Source organism: Hyperolius riggenbachi, chromosome 2 (assembly GCF_040937935.1).
Source record: "Hyperolius riggenbachi isolate aHypRig1 chromosome 2, aHypRig1.pri, whole genome shotgun sequence".
In the NCBI taxonomy this organism is placed as follows: Eukaryota; Metazoa; Chordata; class Amphibia; order Anura; family Hyperoliidae; genus Hyperolius; species Hyperolius riggenbachi.
In genome coordinates this window covers 406,726,263-406,752,010 of record NC_090647.1, presented here as the reverse complement: position 1 = coordinate 406,752,010, position 25,748 = coordinate 406,726,263, and the positions used below count along the sequence as shown (strand labels likewise).

The following is a 25,748-nucleotide window of genomic DNA, read 5'->3' as shown; positions in this document are numbered from 1 at the left end:
TTGACCTCGCAACATCTGCAGACTCTCTCAATCTCATTGTGATAATCGTATTCCCCCTCCAGAGCCGGATTAAGGCTAAATGGGGCCCTAAGCAAAGTAACTGATTTGGGCCCCCCATAATAGAATGAGAAGATGCAGCTGCTGTGTGAACAGCAACATTCCAGACACACCGGGGCAGCCGCTCTACTGGTTGCTATGGGCAACAGCCCGCTTTCCTCTGCGGGTGCACAATGCACGGAATAGCAGCGCCAACATGCAGAGGGAGAGATAAATGGCTGGGACATTGTCACTTGGGGCACCCATGTAAAGAGGGTGCCAGATATCACAGTGGCAGCACTTTCCCCCTGCATCTCCAGCCTGGCAATAACAGAAAGCTCTGGACACCGCCAACCCGGAAGCCACCCCCAGACTGAATTACATAACACCCCCCCACCACCAATTTCCTCCCAAACTAGACAGCCACATCCACCATGCAGCCTCCACCCCCGTGAATACAGTAGTCCTGCAGAGAAGGGCAGCCGCAGCGGGGGAGAATAACAGCACCAGATGACTCGCATTCACCTATTGCGATCCAAGCAATAGAGGTCCCATAATCCGGAGCCCATCTGTCTCCTATAGAGTGCCGCAGCTGTTACTACTGCTATTACTACTTCCTCCTTACTGTCTGATCTGAGAATCAGGAAGTTCAGAGCAAGCGGCGGCACTGGAGAGGAGACAGATGGGTTTCGGATGATGGGACCTCTATCGCTTGTATCACGGATAGGTGAGTGGGCGTTTGTCATCTGCTGCTATCATTCATACCCACTGTAGCTGTGGTTCTCTGTGGGAAGGGAGGGAGGAGCGGGCAGCGGCAGAGCATACAGTAGCAGGAGAGGGAGCCAGGAGGAGAGCCAGGCTCTGAAGACAGTCAGCAGTGGGCAGCGTCCTTTGACAGGATGGTGAGGGCTGGATTATGTGCTGATGGGGCCCCTTAGACTCTGAATGGGGGGCCCCAAGCGACTGCTTCTGTTTCCTGGTCGGTAATCCTGCCCTATCCTCCTCCCTGCCGATGAGCCTGATGATAGCAGTATCATCCGCAAATTTGATGACCTTTACAGAGTCAGAGGATGAAGTACAGTTGTTGGTGTACAGTGAGAACAGGAGAGGGAAAATAACACACCCCTGCAGTGCTCCTGTGTGGTTAGTTCTCACACTGGAGAAGCAGTTGCCAAGCTTCACCTGTTGCATCCTATTGGAGAGGAAGTCCTTTACCCACGTGAAAAAGTGTGGTTTTGACTCCGAGATGCGCCAGGTTGTCATCAGGATTTTTGGGAAGATCGTGTTGAATGCAGAGCTTAAGTCTAGAAACAGGATCCTGACGTAGGAGTCTGGTCTGTCAAGTGATGTACGCCAGGCTGAGGCTGATGTTGATGGCGTCATCCATGGACCTGTTAGCTCTGTATGCAAACTGGTGTGGATCAGGTGTTGGAGGAGGGAGTTGGTGAAACACTTCAGATAGGCGAGAACCAGTCATTCAAATATCTTCATGGCGATGGGGGTGAGGGCCACAGGTCTGAAGTTATTGTGTTCTGTGTTGCCCGGCTTTTTTGGGACCTTTTGAGACAGGAGGGGACTCTGCCTTCCGTCAGGGACCTATTGCATAGGGAGGTGAGCATGGGGGCCAGCTGGTCTGCACAGGTTCTCAGGCAAGTTGGTGACATGCTGTCCGGGCTGGCTGCTTTCCTGGGATTGAGTCTGCAGAGGTGACAGAGTATGTCTGCTTCCTGGACCGCTACTGGCACTAGGTCATCGTAGATCATTGATGGGGAGGGCTTTATCGAGGGTGCTCGTCAGCAAGCTGCTTGGAATGGTGCTCGATCTTCCCTTTAACTACAGAGTTTTCAAGAGTGGGAACTGCAGCAATATTTTACAACATGCTGGAAATCAAAGTTAGTAGAGCAAAATGGCTAATTGTCACTGCCAAGACCTAAAGGAAAGGCAGGTATGACTGTATCATTTCAGTGCAGCTAGTATACTGGGCATTGCACTCAGACTAAGAGTAAATGTATTAAACAAGCTACAAAGGCCTCTATCAGCCACATTATAAATTCATCCAAAGGGATGGAAGGTCTCACTTACCAAGCAAAATTGGACAATTTGGGCAATCAGGGGACAATACAAAGGCTTGACAGAAAAGCTTTTTGTCCCAAGGCTACAAAGGACAAAGGGACATGGTCTGCATATGAAAGAAGTTCTTTACAGTAAGAGTGGTTAAAATCTGGAATATTTTACCACGGGCTATAGTTACTGTATGCCAAGTTCTTTATTGGTATTTAAAGAGGTTTTGGATGCTTTCCTTGCATATACTGACATCCTTGGCTATATTTACTAGGTAATTTCGAGCTGTATTTATCCATTTGATTTGTCCAAGCTTTATAAGGCTTTTTTCACCTTCATCTGGATCAACTGGGAAATGTGAAGGTGCTGCACGATGTCGTTTTATTTTTTTTCTGGTTAAACTTGATGGACGGATGTCTTTTCTTAAACCAAACTAGCAGTGTATGTTATTACCTTGAATGATCATTGACTTCTGAAAGCAATCTTAAAGTGACACTGAAGCGAACGAATTGGTTGTGTAGTACGGATAATTAATAGAACATTAGTAGCAAAGAAAATAATGTCATATTTTTATTTTCAGGCATATAGCTTAGTTTATATAACATTGCATCATTCTCTAATAATTGCAGTTTCCACAATACACTCAGCCTTTTGAAAACTAAGTAATTAATCTATCTTGCTGCTACTTACCGCTTCCTGCAAGAAAGGTACTTATGTGCGTAAGGGCTGGTTCACACTATGAGTGCTTTTTTAAGCACCAGAAGTTTGCTTTCTTAAAGTGGACCTGAACTCAGAACTCCTCTCTGCTCTAAAAGATAAGCAACAGCATACTAACTTTTAAAGAAAATCTGTAACAAAAAAACGTCCCCTGGGGGGTACTCACCTCGGGTGGGGGAAGCCTCCAGATCCTATTAAGGCTACCCCGATCCTCCTCGGTCCCACGGTGGTGGCGGAAATCCTCCTGGAGTGGCGGCAATATAAATATTTATCTCCGTGCCTCCAGCGCAGGCGCAGTATCCGCTCTTCCCACGGAGATAGGCGGAAATACCTGATCTCCGTCGGGCCGCTCTACTGCGCAGGTGCAAGTCTCCTGCGCCTGCGCAGTACAGCAGACCCGATGGAGATCGGCTATTTCCGCCTATCTCCGTCAGAAGAGCTGAAACAGCGCCCCCGCTGGAGCCTAGAAAGGTAAATATTGAACAGGCTTTCGGATTTGTCGCACCGGCTTTGAAGGGCTGCAGCGAGACCCCTGTGGGACAGAGGAGCACGGGGGAAGCCTCATTAGGATCCTGAGGCTTCCCCCTCCCGAAGTGAGTACCCCCCAGGGGATGTTTTTCTTGTTACAGTGTCTCTTTAAAGAAAAACATTTCTTTGTTACAACTGATACAAATACAGCTGATACAAATTCTGCAACAAATCTGCAGTTTGCCTACTTCCTGCTTTCATGGGAGCACACATATTATTAATAATAATAATAATAATAATGGCAGTATTTGTATAGCGCCTTTCTCCTGTCGGACTCAAAGCGCTTGCGAGGCAGCCACTAGAGCGCACTCAGTAGGCAGCAGCAGTGTTAGGGAGACTTGCCCAAGAAACTCCTTACTGAATAGGTGTAGCTTACTGAACAGGCAGAGCCGAGATTTGAACCCAGGTCTCCTGTGTCAGAGGCAGAGCCCTTAACCATTACACCATCCAGCCACAATATTAACATCTTGTGTTTACCTATTAGCTCTCTGCCATGGCAGTCAGCTGACACAGATAAGGATCAAATTACAAATTGTGCTTAGTCACAGATGTGGAAGGAATTAGACAGGCTAAACGCTCTAAATACATACAGGGTGCAATTTCTCTATGTTTACTGCTGTCCATTTAAAGAGTTCAGGCCACTTTAAAACAGAAGGTTTTTTCTAAGCACCAGTGATTTAAAAGTTCTTGCTAATGTAATGCTATATGTGCGTTCCCACTTGAGCAACGTGATTTAAAAAAAAAAAATCACACATAGCATTATATTAACAGATTTCAAATCCCAGGTACTTATAAAAGTGTAGAAAATAAATTAAATAAATATCAATAAAAGTGCTTGCAGTTGAACCAGCCTTAGATGGTAAACTTCACAACACAAAATATTTGCAGTGTGTAGAAGAGATTGAATGATAATTCTCTGTTGCTAGTAAAAGAAGAATTACACTTTATTTAAGATGATATTCAGTACACTGAACATTTTCTGCATGTTTTTCTTTCAGGTATTTTGGGACCAACTTTGCGTGTTGAGATTGGGGATACTCTAAAGGTCCACTTTAAAAATATGGCTACAAAACCCCTTACTATCCATCCTCAAGGAATTTTATATGGTAAAAGGTCTGAAGGTAATTATGTTTTTGCATTGTAGTAAACAAAGTGTGTATTTTTTGAATGGTATTGTACCTCCTGAGGCCGATTTCACACCAGCAACCTGTGTTTTGGTTATGGTGCAATCGCTTTGCACCGCAATGCTTAAAATAGGCTTTGGAGATAACCGTGGCAATACACAGTAATCTCACTTCTGGCAGCAAGCCAAACTATAAGTGAGGCTCTCTAGTGCTGACTTCCTGTGGCCGAAATACGAATTCCACAGAAGCGTATTAAAAAAATATGCTTCCGCGCATGTGCACACGAAAAATATTAAATTATCTGCATCACCATAGACTTACATGACTTCCGGTCAACGCATGTTGCTGTGGATGTTGACCAGTAACGCGCTGGTACTTTTGCGTTAGAACGGATGCTTCCAGTGAATCGCACCGCGTCAGATATGAAATGTCCCATAGACTTTCTTTGCATTACCGTTACCCTGCGGTAAAAAAGGGTATCACAGTGCAGTGAAAACGTCCTAGTGTGGCAGGGGCCTTAATGTTTTATTTTAATTACTAGTAGACCCAAGCCCGTTTAAAAACGGTCACCTCACTCCCTGGTCTCGTCCAGCTGTCCGTACTGCGCACATGTGCAGTATCAAATAACAGGGACACAGGGACAGCTGGACACAGCGACACAGGGAAATTATTATAGAGTATTTATCTATTCTGTTAGGCTGCAGCAAAGCTTGCTACCATAAATAAGACAGTATATGATTATATTCAGCAATGCCAATTTTATAATATGATACTGCAAGGGAAATTTAAACTAATAGCAAGATCTCAGGCAGTGGGGTTCATGATCACCCAGATGTCCAGGAGTTGTAAGAAACCAGTGAATAGGACATTATGCTAGTAGCTCAATGTGTCAGGTAAACCTCTGATTTCTATAGTCAGTTTAATGGTGGCCACACACATTACAATTTTTTAAAAAACAAATTTCATTTCGACAATTTTGATCTTTTTTTTTCTCTTTAATGAAAATTTAGACTCTTCTAACCAATGTACGATACACATATGTTTGATTTTGACACAAAACGATTGAATAAAAGATATGAAATAGATGTAATAATAAATACATTTTTTTAATGTATGTATATTTACATTTCTAAATGTGTATAGTGTGTTCTGTGCCATCACTGCGATGTATAAAGGCACATAACACAAACAACCTTAGAAAATGTACCTTACATAACAAAACAAATATTGGGTCAGCACCAAACACCGGCTATATGAGGAAAGTAATTAGTTGTGCACAAACAGATCCAAAACAATCAGAGTATCAGGGCTAGCGCTACCATTAAGGCAAGAAAAGCAATTGTCCCAGGGCCCAAGAGCTCAGGGGGGCCCCCAAGCCTGTCTTCATTATTTAAAAATGGTATTCGGCCGGCCGGTCTGTCGGGTACCGCGGCCGTTAGCTGGGGAAGCAGCGGCAGGCAGAGGAAGGAGGAAGGGGCCCCCCGAGTGCCCCCCTCACCTGCCCATATGCAGAGTGATGTGAGCGGAAGCGACAGTGCAATTCACCTGTCAGCGCCACTGGGAATTTCTGCAAGTCTACTCCGCATCACACAGTTCCGTGTCCCCTCTCTGCTGCCCCCTAGTGGCGCCTCTCATTACTGCACCACTGGAGGAGTTGGAGAGGAGATACAGAACTGTGTGATGGGGAGAAGGCTTGCAGAAGTTCCCGGCGGCGCTGACATCGCTTCTGCTTGCATCACTCTGCATATGGGGTGGGGGTAGACTGCCTAAAATGGAGGGGATATCTGGCTAGTATCTATACTAGGGAGAGACTGTCTAATACTGGGGGTACAGCTGGCAGTTTATAATTGGTGGCTAACCAATCCTGGGGAACACATGTGGCTATCTGTACTGGGGGAGGCTACCTAATTTCTGGGGCACATCTTGATATATATACTGGGGAGGGGGGCTACATAATCCTTGAGGGCACATCTGGCTATATAAATACTTGGGGGCTACATAATCCATAAGTAGTACATCTGGCTATATATACTGGGGGCTTCGTAATCCATGGGGGCACATCTGGCTATATATACTGGGGGCTATATAATCATTGGGGGAACATCTGGCTATACAGGGGGGGCTATCTAATCCTGGGGGACACATCTGGTTATCTATGCTGGGGGGGCTACCTAACACTGTGTGCACATCTGGCTATCTATAGTAGGAGGGGGAAACTACTTATGGCAGTGCAGTGGTGGAAGCAGTCAGGGGGGAGTGTCAGAATTCTAGCTTTATTTCTAGTTTTATTTATGCAGGTATCACGCTGGTGCGTGACGAGATATCTTACAGATAAATATACAATAACAAGACAAGACAAGACAAATAACATTTATATTGCGCTTTTCTCCTTGCGGACTCAAAGCGCCAGAGCAGAGCAGCAGCCACTAGGGCGCGCTCTATTGGCAGTAGCAGTGTAAGGGAGACTTGCCAAAGGTCTCCTACTGAATTAGTGCTGGCTTACTGAACAGGCAGAGCCGAGATTCGAACCCTGGTCTCCTGTGTCAGAGGCAGAGCCCTTAACCATTACACCATCAGCCAACTGCTATAACAGTAATGCGTAGTCTTAGACTGGTCAGAACTTGTGCACAAGTATAGGTATCGAGGTACAAAAAGTCGTAAGGCAAAGTCATGGTCAAAATACAAGCAGGGTCTGTAACGGGTATCAGATGTCATTCGTATTGCAAGGATCAGACAGCAACAGAGTCAGGGACAGGCTGAGTTGTTAAGGTGAATCAGATGGCTGTGGTACAGAAGGATTAGACTAGAGCAAGGTCAGGAAACTAGCAAGAGATCGGTACACAGGTAAATATACAATGAGATGTTACTTCAATAATATCAGGAGGATATTACGAATAATTTACAATAATAATAATAATCAATACAAAATTAACAAACAACTGACTAACTGGAGTACATATATATTGTGCGTCTACACAATATATGGATGTAGCTCAAAGTAGCTAGCTAGGCCAAGAAGCAGCGAACTGATTAGTATCAAGGCCAGTGAGTGAATGCAAACACTGGCCTTACATACACAACCCAATCACCCAGTAACCACTCCCACCGTGACCTCACTGCTGACCTCAGTTAGATTCTTCTCCTTAGCCTATAATGCCTGTCATCTGCCGCGCGCGCTTGGTCGCATGCACGCCAAAACTCCCCGCCATTGTTTACATGTTACAAGGCCAGCAAGAAAAGTTAACATTTCTCATCCAGAGAAAGTCAAAATATGAAAAGTATACACATTGCAATATGTTTGAATACTCATAGCTGATAATATATGCTATGTTTTGGGAACAGGCCTCATAAAATATAAAACAAAAAGAAGGGGTTTTCCCAATTAGTCAAAAATGATTGAATAGTGACATCTGCTGGTTGAAATTATTAAATATATTTGTTCATAATAGAACATTATTAAAGAGACACTGAAGCGAAAAAAAAATATGATATAATGAATTGGTTGTGTACTATGAATAATTACTAGAAGATTAGCAGCAAAGAAAATATTCTCATACTTTTATTTTCAGGTATATAGTGTTTTTTCTAACATTGCATTATTCTATAATATGTGCAGATTACACAACACTCAGCATTCAAAATGAGTCTTTCAGAGCAGTCTGTGAAGTAATGACATCTCCTCTGGCAGAGGAAAAGTAAACAGTTCAATTACAGTTGAGATAATAAAAGTCAGATAACAGCCCTCTCCACGACTAACTTGGTCGGAGAGCTTAATGGCTTGTTTGCATAGAGATAACAACTGGAGTTTCTCAACTCTTCCTGTACTGGAAACAATTAGACTGATGTATCTGATCTTAATGTTTTATTTCTTAGCTGTACTACACATACAAATCATAATATCATAATTTTTTTTTCGCTTCAGTGTCTCTTTAAGTTTTAATATACAATTATATATTTGTAACGATTGGGGAATTATTTCCGTGGTCAGCGCACAGGACGCGCGCCGACACTACGGAAATCCTCCACAAGCGTGTAAAAACCAGAACCCAGCTATGGTGCTATGCACCTGTAGAGGGAGATTCCCACCGGCAGATGGAGCTGTGGAGTGCAGACGAACACAGCCTCTGCACTGCCACAGACGCCAGATGGGAATTGTACGAGTTGAAGCAATGCAGGGCAAGATCGCCCTTAGAGAGAGAGAGAACACAGAGACAGAATGTATGTGTGTCCACCAATCTAGTCGCCCACCCAGCGATGGTGAACACACAACAACGGAATTGAAGTGGGAACGCAATCGCCAGAGTGGTGATTGCCAATAGTGACACAAGACCGAACTAGACAGAGCACAAGTATAAAGAAAGAGCACAGAGACAGAATGAATGTGTGTCCACCAACCTAGTCGCCACCCAGCGACAGTGAACACACATCAGCAGAAACAAAGTATGAATGCAATCGCCAGACTGGCGATTGCCAACAGACACAAGACTAACCAGGAAAGCGCACGAGAGCAGCAAAAGGCACAGCAAGCAACAACAATTAGAACATCAAGGAAAATAACAAACGCTAGCTAAACGCGAACACCGCACTCATTCGCAACAGCGAACGCGAACTAACAGAAACAAGTCAGACTGGATCCACTGCTCTTCCCCAAGAGCGAGTGCCATCCGTACACGGGAAACAAATTGAAAGGGTCCACTGCTCTTCCGCAAGAGCGAGTGTGATCCAAACGGACAAAGCGGTTTTCTGTCAGCCGCCGCCGGCGACAGAACAATCGCAACAGAAAGACTTTTAGGGAAATTCCAGATTAGGCAGCCATATTGCATCCTATCACTATAAAAGTAGGAGCTGAAAGCTCATAATTTGCACTAGCCTACCAATCTCCTGAGAAGACACACGAGGCAGAAGCTACCTTCGCACACGTGGTTCTAGATGCTGAAGAGATGACAGAGAAGGGGTAATATGCTTAATATTCTGGTGATTTACTTTATTCATTTTTCAGCATTAGGGTTTGATAAGATGTTAGCAAAAAGTTTTTTTTAGAAGCTATTTTTTATGCTATTTCTTTAAGAAGATTACTACAAGTTTTACACAACTACTAGATACGCAGCTATTGATACCGATGAGACTACTTTTGATCTTATTCTAAATAACACAAAGTTATATTCTTTTTTTGAATGTACTTAGAAGATTGATGATTGCTTGGATATAAAGGCCATGATAAGATGGAATACTGTTAGAAGAAACACTACTTGGAACTGTTCATATTTTCTATATATGCTGTATGATAAGCAAATACAATTTTTATATAAAATCATATACTGAGTGCTCCGATTCATTTCAAGGTACACTGTCAATCTATAATTACTGTTATAGAGGGTACAGACCCTGCTATGCCGGATTTATATGATTGCAACGCTTTAAGGGCTGGTCCTTTACTGAGTTAGCAATCATGAAAAAGGCAAGAACCGCTCAGGTTTTTGACAGGAGGGTGCCAGGAGGGCCCCATGTTACTTTTGCCCCGGGGCCCCATTGGAGCTAAAACTGGCCCTGCAGAGTATACCAAAAAAGAAAAAGGGTGGATCTATAAAATGCCGCGCCAGTCAGTTGAATGCAAAAAAGATACTATCTTTATTCAATACCAAAACATCAATTAAAAACAATTAAAAACCAATTAACAAATGACAACCACAGACAAAATGACTGTATCTCCAACATAATAATAGAGAATAAATGATAAGTCATCCAGCCACAAGCAGGGCCGGGCCGCCCATAAAGCGGGGTGAGGCGGGTTCTTCAGGTGGCAAAGTCAGGGGGGGGAGTTGCCTGGCCATGGGTGGGGGGGCCGCCAAGCTGGAGGGGGTACCAGGCAGGAAGGGGGTATTGGGCACGGTGGCAGGGAGGGGGGTCGGACCCTCCCTCCCTCACCTGGGTCCCCTGATCTGTGCTCACCCTTCAGCTATTAAGCGCAGCAGCGTAGTATCATTAGGCAGTGGGCGGGGATGACTCACCTTTTCCGTGTTCCAGTGTGCGTTCCACTCTCGTCACTTCCTGCAATACCGGCCACTGTACTGTAAGTGGACGGCATTGCAGGAAGTGACAAGAGTGGAACGCACTCTGGAACGTGGAAGAGGTGAGTCATCCCCGCCCGCTGCCTAATGATACTATGCTGCTGCGCTTAATATATGGAGGGGGAGTGCAGATCGGGGGACCCAGGTGAGGGGGGTCAATGTGCCCAATACCCCCTTCCTGCCTCCAGGCTACCTACTCTGGAGGGGGGCGAGGTTATTATACAGGGGATGGTGGTGGCGGTGGCATCTCACAATTTTGCCTTGGGTGGCAAAAAGTCTAGAACTGGCCCTGACCACAAGGTAGCTCAAAAAATTGCACTATGAGTTATATTGTATACTAAAAGTGTGATCCACAATAGGGAAACATCCTGACTATGCACAGTATACAAATAATGCTTGTTACACGTGATAATAATAATAATTATATATTATGAACATAGAGAGGCTCCCCAAGAACTGAGGATAACAGTGCTCATGCAACCAATGTGTGCACAAGGTGTAAAAAAAAAAGGGAAGGTGAGAAACTGCTAGGTGTACAGTGGAGGGAGAGAGAAGCTAGGAAAACGACTGGACAGTTACAATTAGAGCCCAGATATCAATGTAGTGTAGAGAGAACTGTAAACAGCTAAAGAGTGATAAATCATAGAAGCGGAACCAAGCCACAGTGAATTGTGAGGATTCAGTGAAAAGAAAGGAGGTTGGATAGGCAAGGAGAGCTTACCTAGAAGATTTATTTGTTTTTCTATTTTGCAACCAAAGTACAAAATGTAATCCTCTTCAGAGGTCATCCGTAAAAGCATCCAAAGTGCAAACATTTAGAGGGAAAAGCCACATAACAAACACTGTATTATCTTGTAGTATATTAACCCTTCATAAGGCTGCATAATACAGTGTTTGTCATATGGCTTTTCACTCAGCAGCCTGAAGAGTTTTGACCGAGACTCACCGGCATCTGGGTAGAAGGTGGGGTCCCAGACAATAAAGAAAAGGTTTTATCAGAACTAAGGAAATGTCTCATAAACCTTACCCTAGGGTAACCAACTTGTGTAACAGTAGGGTATTGTACTGTGTTAGCCATCAGTAAACGCAAGCAAGAAGTTTTGAATCAGGATGATACCATTTATTGGCTAACTTAAAAGAATAAGAGTAAGCAGGCTTTTGGCTGTATAGCCTTCATCGGGCTTCAATCCTGTTTGCTTACAAACTGATAGAACAGACAGCTATATACATGCAACTACAATACAAAGTCATTAAGATGCCTTAACCTCCCTGGCGGAACGCAGTTTATGAGGCTGTGTCCGCGGGAGGGATTTTTGGAATAAATCTTGTTTTAAACTTCACTAGCTACCTGTGTCCCCCAAGTCCCCGGCACCTATCTGTTCCCCCCGATCGCCGCCGGCAACACTCACCTGTCCGCGATCCCGCGAGAGCCGCAGCTTCCCCATTAGCTTCAGTCGTCGCTATGGCGACGATCGGACATGACGTTATCGACGTCATGCGCAGTCCCGATCCTCTCCATAGCGAAGCCTGGAGCTGATCGGGAGGCTGCGCCATCGCGGGATCCCTGGGGGGTATGTATTGCGGCAGCGATCAGGGGGATCGGGAGGAGAGCAGAGGCACTTGGGGGGACAGGTAGCTAGCCAAGTGCTAGCTGAAGACTATGTAACACATTTCATGTAAAAAAAATCCTCCCGGGGCCACACGATCCCCTGCGGCGACTAGCCCAAAACTGTGTCGGGCTTCCCACCAGGGAGGTTAAGTGAGACAGAACATCTAAATGGGGTGAGATACAACTCTTTGTTTACACAATACTCACAGAATTGGGAGTCACACTGTCACAGAGGTATCGCAAATTCCCAGTTCACAAGTTTAGCTATATAGGCTGAGAAAGAGTTATGGTATTAATTATCAACTTGTGTAAATATAACATTTACAATTACTAGTTTTTAAAAAGAAATCTTGTAAAATATTGGCTGTAGCTCTTTAAAGTCTTTCTCCCAAATAACTATAATTCAACTATGATAAGAGAAAGCGAATTTACCACATATTACTAACAAAATATTGAAATTGTTTTATGTAGGGGCAAATTATAATGATGGAACCTCCTCATTGGAAAAACTAGACGATGCAGTGTTACCAGGACAGACGTACACCTATAGCTGGGACATAACTGAAAATATGGGACCCAAGGAAGATGACCCCGATTGTCTTACCAACATTTACTATTCTGCAGAAAACATGGTCCAAGATGTGAACTCTGGATTGATTGGTGCCTTGCTGATATGTAAAACAGGTATCTCACAAAAGAAAAAAGTTTGTACCATTTACATCTGTGAACGTAGTGCATCAAAGCAGTAAAGGAGCCATTTGTGAAAAAAAGTGCTACTGTAACGATTGGTGTCAGCAAATAACAGATGTCTGGTTATTAACCCTCCTGGCGGTAACCCCGACCTGAGCTCGGGGTAGGAAAAATCAGCTGTTATAGGTAAGCCCGAGCTCAGGTCGGGGCAGAGAAAAAACTGCTGCGCCTGCGTACTGGAGTCCCGCGCGCCGATCGGCGCTGCTCAGCGGGACTCCTACACCTCTCCCCCAAAGTTTGCTACAATTATCTGGCCGCCGGGATCCCCATATCCCTGGTAATCTTGCGGGGACCCGGCGGCCATGTGACCAGAGCAGCAGCGGCGGTGGCGGCGGCACATATACCCTTGGAGCAGGAGTCCCTGTGCGATCGGCGCTCTCCAGGGACTCCTGCCTCTCTCCCCCAGCAGCAGCGTTGTTTGTCCGGCCGCCGGGATCCCCATATCCCCGGTAATCTTGCGGGGACCCGGCGACCATATGATCAGAGCGGCGGCACATTTACCTTTGGAGCAGGAGTCCCTGTGCGATCGGCGCTCTCCAGGGACTCCTGCCTCTCTCCCCCAGCAACAGCGATGTTTGTCCGGCCGCCGGGACCCCCATATCCTGTTATTCTCTTGGGGACCCGGCGGCCAATCAGAGGAGCGGAGGGTGGCGTGACGTCATGGGGGTGGGGCGGGAAATTTGAAAAATTGTGTTCATTGGCTGCAAAGTGCATTGTATTGGATACACATGAATCAAATTCATGTGTATCCAATACACTGTTGCCATTTGGTTGTGAGCTGTGCTGTGAGCTGTGAGCTGTGCTGTGAGCTGTGAGCTGTGCTGTGATCTGTGCTGTGATCTGATCTTCCTACCGATTTGTGTACCGACCTCTGCCTGGATTTTGACCTACGTTTTCCGCCTGCTGATTCTGCCTGTTATTGGATTTCTGTGTACCGACCTCTGCCTGGATTTTGACCTACGTTTTCTGCCTGCTGACTCTGCCTGTTATTGGATTTCTGTGTACCGACCTCTGCCTGGATTTTTACTACGCTCTTTTCCTGTCACCTGCTATGGCGTCATCCTCGAAGCGTCTCACAGCGGAAGCGCTGATGCAGTTCGAGGACAGCGATCCGGATTTGCAGTCACTGGAGGACTCCAGTGACAGTGATGCGCCTGGCAACCTGTCGTCTGATTCTGACAGCGACTCCATCACCAGCGACACGGAGGAGGTTAGTGACGCACGTGTTTGGTGCCCAGTCAACACCACTCAGGCCCCACCACCGCCCCCCCCGTTTCCCTTTTACTGGAGAGCCCGGCTTGAAGGTTGAATGTGATCACTGCCCCCTGGCCTACCTGCAGCTGTTCTTCAGTGACGCTGTTATTGATAAAATCGTGGTGGAGACGAACCGCTACGCCGCGCAAGAAATTGCTGCTCCACGAGGTCCCTTTTCCAGGAGCAGGATGTGGGAGCCTATCACCAAGGAGGACTTGTGGCTGTTCCTTGGACTAATTATTCTGCAGGGGGTGGTGGGGAAGCCCCTGCAGAAATGGTACTGGTCGACGAACAAAATAATCGCTACCCCCTTCTTTGGCACGGTAATGTCGGAGTACCGTTTTGGACTCATCATGAAGTTTCTACACTTCGCAGACAACTCCGCCTTCGATGAGTCAACCCACCCAGCGCCAAAGTTGAAAAAGATCTGGGAAGTTTTTCAGCTGGTGATGGAAAACTTCCGCAACACTTATGTGCCCCAGAGGGACATAAGTGTGGATGAAAGCTTGATGGCGTACAAAGGCCGACTGTCCTGGATACAATACATCGCGTCCAAGAGGGCCCGGTTTGGAGTGAAGTCCTACATGTTATGCGAGGCATCAACGGGCTACATCTGGAACAGCATACTGTACACCGGGAAAGGGACACAATTTAACCCTGCTTTCAGCAGCTACGGGGTGGTGACTTCATCCGTGCTATCTTTGGTGGAGCCCTTGTTGAATAAGGGGTACTGTGTCATCACAGATAATTTTTACAGTTCACCTGAACTTTTTGAAATACTCATCAGGAACAAAACTGATGCCTACGGCACCGTTCGTCCTAACCGGCGAGAAATGCCTACTGCCTTCGCCAAGCAAAAGCTAAAATCTGGGGACATTGTGGCTTGGCAGAAGGGAAAAATGTTGGCACAAGAAGGACGTGTGTACGCTCAGCACTGTCCATGATGCTTCATCTGCCACCACCACAACGCGAGGAGGGAAAGTCCTGGACAAGCCGCAAGTCACCCTGGACTACAACCATACAATGGGTGGGGTGGACCGAGCTGACCAGGCGATGACATACTACCCCGCAGTCCGCAAACAACAAAAAAAATACTACAAAATTTTTTTTCGGCATCTGCTGGAACAATCTCTGTGGAATGCGTTCATTTTGTATAAGCAACGCAGTGACAGGCCAGGAACACATTCCGACTTTATATGGAAAATGTGCGAAAGCATATGTCTGAAGTACCAGACTTCATCAGCAGATGTGCGAATTGGGCGCCGTGCATCATATGTTGTCAACCCTGAGCGCCTCACTGGCCGCCACTTTTCAGACTATATTCCACCCACTCCAAAAAAAGCTGCTCCAACTAGGATGTGCGTTGTTTGCTGCAGCAAGACGGATAGCAAGGGTAAGAAAGTCCGCAAAGAAACCCGTCTCTACTGCCCGGACTGTAATGTCGCCCTGTGTGCTGTTCCATGTTTTACAATCTACCACACACGGGAGGTGTATTAGTTATACACTGTACTGCATGTACATACTGTATATATAATCTGCTGCTTCTTTGTACAGTTTTTCTATTTCAGTTTATTGATAAATTTAATTTTTTCAGCAAATTTGTGTTACAGTCTTTTATTTATATGCAGGATATCTTACAGGCCTTTATTCTGATATATTTTGGTGAGTTAAGACTTAATAATTGGATGCCTAAAATTCTTGAAAAAAATGTACCGCTTTTGACTCATAATTCCAGACAGAAATGAACCGCCAGGAGGGTTAAGTGATCTGCAGTATTTTTCTCTCGAAAGTTTTCTCCCGCCGAGAGAAATTATGACATCGGAAATCGAGAATTGTTGGCCATCTGCAGAATCACCAATAATGCAAGTATAGCAGGCAAAAGAAGTGATTGCTAATCGCAAAGTATATGTAGTGCTTGGTGCAACAGTAGTACTGGATAGATTCAGCAATACCTCACCAGAAGAGCTGGTGGGTACTATCAGTACAGGAGTCCTCACCAGAGACCAGGGCTCACTGGTGGGGAAGCGAGGTCAGACAGGCAAGGTCGGCAACAGACTAGTAATTACAGTACAAAATCGGAAGGCAAGAGAAGGTAGATAAACAGGCAGGGTCGGCAGCAGGATCAGATGGGCGAAGGTACAGAATCAGTAAGCGAGAGAGAGGTTTAAGAGCAAGCCAGAGTCATACACAGAATATCAATAGAGTAAGCAATATAACAGCACCACAATTCCTATCTAGTGTGAAATCCCCAGTTTCCTCCCGGATCAAAGCACACCGGAACTGACCAAGGTCTGAGCGCTAACACAGAGTATTCACAACAGCAGACAAATTGCAAGTGAAGCCGAGCGGCTTAAGAAGCGGAGGAGACCCCATAGACACGCCCACCTCCCTCAGCCAATGAGGAGCGGCGAGCGGCCCCTCTGACGTCAGCCGACCATCTGGTCAGATGACGCGCCTCCTCCCAGCATAAAGGTTCTGTCTGTGCGCGCGCGCATGCGACGATGCGACCCTATGTGTGGCTGACAAACCCGTCCTCGGCATGCTAGACGCCGGAGGCACGGAAGACACACTAGACAGAGGGATGGAGGCAGCTGCGGAGGTAGCCTGGTTGCCCACAGCTGCATCCCCACTGTTTGTCACAGCTACCCATGAAATTGGTATATCAAGTTACCTACGGTATTTCCCCATCTTCCACAATATGAACAGACATTCCAATATCATAACTATCATCTTACAGAGGCTGAACATCACAAGAACATAGAAAATTACAGTAAGGTGTTGTTTTACATCAAATCTGAATCTAGCCATCAGGGGCATTGCTAGACATCATAGGGCCCTATAGCAAAGTTTTAATTGGGACCCCTACCTAAGATAATGTATAAAGCGCCTTATTGCCCCTTCCCCCAATTCTGTACCATATTTAGGCTACAGGATCTAAGTAACAGACTATTAAGTAGTATAACTCAAGTGAACATGGAAGTAACCTACGGTCAGATGCAATGGCAATGACACAGTTACTACCACCTGTGGATCATCCCCCGTTGACCTGTAAATGCTGCAGGCCTTAAGCCCAATCTACATGATACGATTCTTTGTGCGATTCGATTACAATTCTATTTACGATCCGATTAAGTCCTACATGTCCGATCGGGATTCGATTCAGTTCGATTTGCCATTGTTTTGCAATGGCAAATCGAATGGAATTGAATCAAATCCCGATCGGACATGTCGGATTTAATCGGATCGTAAATAGAATCGTAATCGTATTGCACAAAGAATCGTATCGTGTAAATTGGGCTTTACCGTGGTAGCTTTTGCATTGCTATGATAATGTGTGGTGTAACACATGCTACCATAGCAACGTGCATGTTACCATGCTAATGTCCATGTTGCTAACAGGTTAATAGGCAGTGCTCCACCGGTGGTAGTAACCATACCATCTACCAATGCCTAACCATCCCATCTATCAATGCCTAAGCATCTCATCTACCAATCAGGCATGGGCAAATATTCGGCTTCGGGTGAATTCGGATAGTTGCTATCCGAATTCACCCAGTAATGCAGTGTGGGCTGAGCGGGGTCAAACTTACCCGTCTGACGTCTTCTTTGTCCATCCCTCGTCGCCTCCCACGATGCGTTCCACTCGGCGCTCATGTGACTACAAACACTTCCTCCTTCAACCCGAAAGGAGGAAGTGTTTGTAGTCACGTGAGCGCCGAGTGGAATGCATCGTGGGAGGTGACGAGGGACGGACAAAGAAGACATCAGAAGGGCAACTATCCGAATTCACCTGAAGCCAAATATTTGCCCATGCCTGCTACAAATGCCTAACCATCCCATCTACCAATGCCTAACCATCCCATCTACCAATGCACAACCCTAACACCCCTACCAATGCCTAACCATCCCATCTACCAATGTCTAACCATCCCATCTACCAATGCCTAACCTTAATCCCTCCACGCACACCTAACCTTAACACCTGTGTAAAATTCATAGAAATATTCTTGATCATTCTTCAATTCATAAATCAAAGCTTCAATTTCCCATTTTTCAAACGGAGGATCCCATTCATTCTTGTCAGGAACTAAACAATTATTCTGGGTATAAATTATAGGAAGCTAACTGGAGTGGACTTGGCTTGGTTCACTCCTGACAGAGAATTAACGGGATAATTACTAGGATATTTCCTATTCTTAAGAATGTCCAGGACTTGTAACAAGTGTTTAACTGGAGAATATGCAAATTGTCCTTGCTGCACAAACAATTTGATTTGCTCAATACTCTGTAATATTTCCTCATAAGAATATTCAGACAATTCTTTTAAACAAAAATCTTTATTCTCCCTGGCTAGCAAGGAAAGTTCATTGGTAGTTTCATAGGTCCATTTGACTCCCATGAATGACAATTGCATTTCATTATCTGCTAATGACAGAGTCTGATGCGTAGTTTTATGCAAGACTTTAGACTTTGCTGCACATGGATTGCTTTAAATGCAGCTGAAGGGACATTTGATTGACTAGCAATCAAGAGTTAATTAAGAGGATATGGTAAAGGAGATATAACCAGTTATGAATCACAAAAGCTATGAATTCTAAGGGCTTTTGTCCCAGATTAGTGTGATCTAAAACATCAACTGCCCAATCAAAAAGCTTGCCCTTGAAGAGAGTGCAAACGATCTGATCAGCCCAGGTAGAAAATGCAGAAGCCTGAAAGCACCAGTTAGTCTTGCCGGTAACCGTGTTTCTGTTCAGCAGCTGGGACACCCTCTGGAGGATTGGTCCCGCCCAATCCTGGGGAAACACAAGAAGACAAGAATAAAATGCGACAGAATAGAGTAGGGTAATAGACGGTGTCCCAGCTGCTGAACAGAAACACAGTTACCGGCAGGACTAACTGGTGCTTTCTCCCATTCATCAGCTGGGACACCCTCTGGAGGGATACACAAGTAAATACCCACCTAGGGAGGGACTACAGCCTGAAGCACTTTCCTGCCAAACGACAAATCCTGCTGAGAAAGAACGTCCACTCTGTAATGTTTCACGAAAGTGGAAGAACTCGCCCAAGTTGCCGCTTGACATATCTGCTGGACCATAGCACCCGCTCTCTCCACCCATGATGTTGACATCGATCGAGTGGAATGTGCTCTTATGTTGGGTGGTGGAGTGGAGTCTGAAGTCTTATAAGCAAGAGAAATAGCCTCACATATCCACCTAGCAATAGTTTGTTTTGAATCTTGTTGCCCCTTATTTTTCCCCATAAACAAAACAAATAAACAAGAAGACTTTCTAAATTCTCTAGTTCTAGCCAAATAGGACAGAAGAGCCCTCCTGACGTCTAAACAATGAAATTCTTGCTCTTTAGCACAGGAAGGATTGTCACGAAGTACAATATTTTGAGATCTATGAAAGTCAGTAGATACCTTCGGTAAGTAATTAGGATCGATACGTAAAATGATTTTGTCTGGAAAAATAGTCAAAAAAGGGTCCTTTATTGACAAAGCTTGTAGATCGCCCAACCTTCTGGCTGAAGTAATGGCGACTAAAAAAGCCACTTTAAGTGTCAAAAGTTTTAGATCAATCTCCTCAATAGGCTCAAAGGGGGTTCTGGCCAGAACATTCAGAACTAGCGACAAATCCCATTGAGGAACAACTTATTGTTTCAGAGGAGTAGATCTCTGAACTGCGCGAAAAAAAGCCTTGATCAATTTTCCTGTGCCAAGGGTCTGTCTAACAGAATTGATAAGGCCGAACACTGCACCTTCAACGTACTCAAAGCCAAATTCATCTCAAGGCCTTCTTGTAAGAAATCAAGAATAGCTCTGATCTCAGTCTGAATCCGATTATGTGTAGTACACCAAGATATATATAGTATACACCTTCCAAACCTTTCTATAGATTTTGTGAGTGACTGGTTTCCTGCACTTTAATAAGGTGTCAATGGTTTTGTCCGAAACGCCTTTACTCCTTAAAATCAACCTTTCAGGATCCAGGCCGCCAGATTGAATTTCATCTGGTTTGGGATGAAAAAGCGGCCCCTGATGTAGAGGGTCTGGCCTGATCGGAAGATTCAGAGGAGTTTGAATTGACAACCGTAGTAGAGTGGAAAACCAGATTCTTTTGGGCCACACAGGAGCTATGAGTACGAGATTTACTTTTTCCTTCTGAAGTTTGTCTAAGACATGAGGAATCAATTTGAGAGGTGGATATGCGTATCCCAGATTGAACGTCCACTGGACGGATAGTGCATCCTACCCCAGAGAACTCGCATTTCTGGGAAGTGGAAAAAATTGAGGAATCTTGGCATTGATTGGGGAGGCAAAGAGATCGATCTCTGGAAACCCCTATTTTTCTATGACCCAGAGAAAAACTTCCTGGTTCAATTCCGACTGGGAATGGTTGATTTCGTGGCGGCTCAAAAAGTCCGCCTCGAGATTGAGAGACCCCTTTACATGATGACAAAAGATTGGCTTCTGCCCAAACAAAAATGTCCGTCGCCAGAAGAGAAAGACTCAGAGATCTGGTCCCCCCTTGTTTGTTGAGATACGATATCATCTAAACATTGTCCGAAAAGACAAGGACATAATGGAGTCGAATCATGTCCTGAAAAGCCAGAAGGGCTTCTTTCACCGCTGAGAGTTCTCTGAAGTTGGAAGATCTTTTGGCAATCACCCTGGACCACCTCCCCTGGGAATATTGGCCCATAGTTGTAGCCCCCCAACCCCAGGCGCTGGCGTCCGTGTAAATTCTTACAGGGGATTCCTGTCTCCAGACCCTGCCCTGTGTTAGATTGTGTGGTTGAAGCCACCAGTGAAAACTCCCTTTTACCTGAACTGGTACGTGAACCTGCAAGTCCAAAGCCTCCTGTGTTTTGTCCCACACTCCCAATAACCAATTTTGAAGTGCTCGATAGTGAAAGTGTGCCCATGTTACTGCTGGAATGGATGCCGTCATGAGACCTAAAATCCTCATCCCTTCTCTTATTGACACCTCTTGGAGTAAGAGCAGCTCTCTGACCCCCCTCTGCAATTTTTCTACCTTTCCTGGAGTCAGAAAGACTCTCTCCTGTATGGAATCGATCATATACCCCAGAAACACAATCGACTGGGAGGGTTCCAGACTTGACTTGGGGTAGTTTATGATTCATCCCATCTGAGAAAGAACCTGTATGACCACGTCCCTGTGGGCTCTGAGGTCCTGCTCTGTCCTTGAAAAAATAAGTAGATCGTCCAGGTAGGGAATAATGCTTACTTCCTGATTTCTCAACACTTTCATTACCTCTGCCAGCACCTTCGTAAAAAAATGTGCGGGGCTGACACTATTCCGAATGGAAGAGCTTGAAACTGGTAATGACACGTCTGGTCCTTCATTCGAATTGCAAACCTGAGAAATTGTTGATGAGATTTGGCAATCGGAATGTGGAGGTACGCGTCCTGTAAATCTATCGACACAAAATATTCTCTCCCCTGAAGAACTGCTCTGACTGAAAAAATGTTCTCCATCCTGAATTTTCTGTAAACTAAAAAGGAGTTCAGAGACTTCAAATTTAAAATGAATCTGAATTCCCTGTTGGTTTTGGTCACCAAAAAAACATGGGAGTAGTAAACCAGAAACTCCTGAGCCCGTGGTACTGGAATGATCACTTTCTTTGCAATTAATCTTTGTATTTCTGTAAGAAGACCCTGAGCCTTGCTCGGATCCCTTGGAAATTTGTTTACAAAAACTCTGGGGGGAGGAGGAACAAAAAATTGTGGACGATACCCGTCCTTTATAATCTTTAAAAAAAATGGATCGGGATTGAACTTTTCCCAGTGGGACAGAAAATAAAGAAGTCTCCCCTCCACTGGCAATTCGTCATTTATTTCCCTTAGGGTCGCTTGGTTTTGCAAAACCTCCGCGGCCCCTGCCGGCTGGAAAGGACCATTTCCTTTCCTGAGAAGGCTTCTTGAACAAACTTGGTTTATTAGATCTAAATGATTTACGTTTGTTAGAGAATTGCTTCCCCTTTTCCGCAGACCTAGAGAGTACATTATCCAATTATTTCCCAAATAACAAATTGCCCTCAAAAGGGACTGCACATAGTTTATTTTTAGAAGTTATATCTCCATCCCAGGTTTGGAGCCAAAGAGCCCTTCGAGCAGAATTTACCAAAGCAGTGGTACGTGCAGAAATGCGAACTAATTCCACCGCAGCATCCGCTAAAAAGGCAACTGACTTCAAAACTACCGGAAGAGACTTAACATACGTATTAAGATCAGAACCTGTTTTAACATGAGAAATCAAATTATCCATCCATCAATCAGATTCCTCCTCAGAAGGAGCATTTTCTATCTCCTCTATCTCGGAAACATCCTCTCTACCTTCCAATTCTTCCTCCTCCTCCCCCTCTTCCCCCAGGAGATCAACATCTAATGCAACCTGGGGTAATTGCACCGGAACAGTGTCAGAGATAGGGACAGACACAGGGACAGAAGGATTAACAGGATAATCAACCGACACTGATGAGAGACCTGCCACAGGACAATCAGAAGGTTTAGCAAAAAGAGATTCTTTAAATTTTCCAAGAGTCTCATCCATATCCTTCTTAACAGACCGCATTATATTCTTAAAAATGGAAGAAGACTCTGCAGTAATACCAGCATCAATACACGACTGACAAAGAGCTTTAGTATAGCTAGAAGAGAGCTTAGTTAAACATTGACAGCATCTTTTAGATCTGGATCTACTACTAGAGGATGAAGACCCAGACTCCACTCTAGCCTGTAATAGACAAAAAGAGAAGAAGACACACACCAGTTAAAGTCATTGTAACAAACAAACTGGGAGCATATCCGGGAGAAATAATCTCCCACTCACCACACCATCAGTTTGCAGCTGAGTCTTAGTAGCAGATGCTGCAGCGCTTGATGAGGCAGTGGGAACAGAAGTGCTCTGTCCTGCTGCCGCTGGTGATGTAGTAGCAGCAGCGGCGGCGGCGGCACTCGTACTTTGTTCCTCCATCTTGCCGCCGCACGCACGCCCAGCTGGCGTTTAAATCAAGGAACCTCCTGTGTCTTTCGGGACGCCTCCTCTGACGTCACCGGAAGTGACCTAAGTGTGCTGGGCCAAAAGTTTCAGGAAGCGGTCGCGCAGGAGGAAGGCGGAAGCTGAACAGCCCAATTCCAACCGTGGGCGTTCAGCAGTGATGGCGGCAGCACGCGTCTCTCCAGGGACCCTTCCTTCTCCCCGCAAATTCAGGTACTACCGCCGGACAAACACTCACCCTCTGGTGAGGAAACAAAATAACAAAGTGGGAGCTGCATCTCTGTGTGTTTCCCGGGCGAAAACACAAATGAACTGGGGATGAAGGGAGGGTGGGAGCTTTTTATTCTTGTCTTCTTGAGTTTCCCTAGGATTGGGCGGGACCGATCCTCCAGAGGGCGTCCCAGCTGATGAATGGGAGAAAATCTGGATTTAACAAAAATCTATGCAATTTCGGCATAAATTTGCTGGCTGTTTCACAGTCAAGCTTTTCAAATCTTTCAAAAGACAGGGAACCGTAACACACGGTGTCAGAGACCTCCTCCATGTGATTTTGTGTTGGGCCCGTCATAATGTAATGCTGGAGGGTCATACTTTCTGACCACCCAGCACAACAAGGCTAAGAGCTGGATAATGGAAGAGGCTACACAGGCTGCCCAGAGCAACTGCAGCTCTGGGCTTCCGATATCGCTACAAATAAGACGCAATGGCAGCGATGTTGCGCTGCTCTTGCGATAGCAAGCATTCAGACAGATACAAGACAGGACTATAGATTGGAGCATAACTTGTAGCAACTGCAGCTCAGTCACGTCCACAGAAGCAGAGCAAGCAGGCTAACGAAAGTCACCAGCAAGCATCCACACAGGCAAGACTACAGGAAATAATGGAACTAATAGCAACACAACTATGCTAGCTGAGCACGGGTGGTCACGATAAGCGCAACCTAGCGAAACGTGCTAAACTGACTAGCTAACAGAGTAACTGAGAAATCTCTGTAACTCAAATAAAGAAAATAACAAACGACTCAACTAATGGATAAATATATATTAGCAAGTCTGCATATATATTTATCAAGAACTAGCTAAGCACAAGTAATGGTGATTAACAAGACAGACAACAGACAGACAGAAGGAATGCTCAGCCAATCTAGTCGCTGTTTCAGCGACGGCGACTTTCACACTGAGATAGACAAGACTAACAGGCAGGAGCAAACTAATGGCAACCGCTGCTATAGTTCGTCCTCAAGAACAAGGCTAGAAGGAATACTACCAGTCACCAACGTGGTGCTGACAGAATCTAACTATCAGGATCAGAAGGATTTCACTGAGACGTCGCAGGTCAGCAAACATCCAGTAGACATGACAATACAGAGCAAGGCATTATACATTTACAATAACAACTTTCACAGCATAGACCCAACGAAAACTCAGAGAGCTGAACGCTATGATGGGCGAGGTCTAAAAGGGGAGGCAGACTTTTATGCTGGCATCAGCCAATGGATGCAAACATGCAAATCTCCACACAACTGAATGGTAATCATTCAATCCTGAGATGGCTTGATTACCATTTGCTAGCTAAAAGACTATCATAACTAATGCATGCAGTACTATGCAACAACATGCATGCAGGAAATCCAGGGCTATCTGGCTGCAGCTCAGCTGTAGTAAGCCATTGGTGGAATAATGACAGCATTCTGAGCATCCTAGAACTGCAGAGCAATTGCAAATGACAATGTGACACATTGCGAATGCACAACCGAATTCAGGCTGACAAGCCAGAACTGTCCGTTTGCGGCTTCACCGCAATGGACAGAACAAGCCAGGACAGAACAAGGAGGAATCCTTACAGAGCCATAAATTACTTTTCTCCTATGTTGCTGTCACTTACAGTAGGTAGTAGAAATCTGACAGAACCGACAGGTTTTGAACTAGCCCATCTCCTCATGGGGGTTCACACGGATTTCTTTATTTTCAAAATGCTCTTAGTGAATGGCAGTTGCTCCATTCAACTGCCAAAAAAGTGTACGGTGAGCAGGGAGGCTGGTCAGCATCTTTGTATAAATTTTTTTCAGGGAGCGTCTTTATAAAGAATAAAGGCCATGCTGAGACTCCCCTATGGAGAGTTGAACTAGCCCAAAGCCTGACGGTAATGTCAGATTTCTACTACTTACTGTAAGTGACAGCAACATAGGAGAGAAGTGATTTATGGCTCATTTTACTCAGGAAGAAACATACTTTTTATTTGTATGTGTTTTAAATTTTAAGATTTTTGCAACCATTCCTCTTTAAATACCTGTCTGCACTGCACTGTCCTGCTGCTCTCCTTCTCCTTGAGTCTCTCATGGACGCTTTGCTTTACTCCCCTTCACTCTGACACTAAAGGAAGGGGCAGATAGCAGAGCAGAGGAAAATGAGGAAAGTGCAGACTTGGAGAGGTAGCTGTGAAACAGCTGCTCTGTTTATCAGCTTCTGTGCTTTACTGTGCTTGGGCTGCTTGGATAAAATATTCTGTTCTAGTTGCCAGAGCTCTGCGACTGTACAGGGCTGAATGTGTGCTGTGCTTCTGCATATAATCAGTGATG

General features: G+C 45.2%; 1 protein-coding gene across 1 annotated transcript in view; it reads left to right on the top strand.

The window, feature by feature from the left end:
* The window catches only part of F5 (coagulation factor V), a 485,541-nt gene that overhangs the window by 68,880 nt on the left and 390,913 nt on the right, over window positions 1-25,748 (top strand). Inside the window, exons 3-4 of the mRNA XM_068269820.1 lie at window positions 4,341-4,463; window positions 12,615-12,827. Coding sequence (XP_068125921.1) covers window positions 4,341-4,463; window positions 12,615-12,827 — 336 coding nt within the window. The remainder of the gene's footprint in view (window positions 1-4,340; window positions 4,464-12,614; window positions 12,828-25,748) is intronic.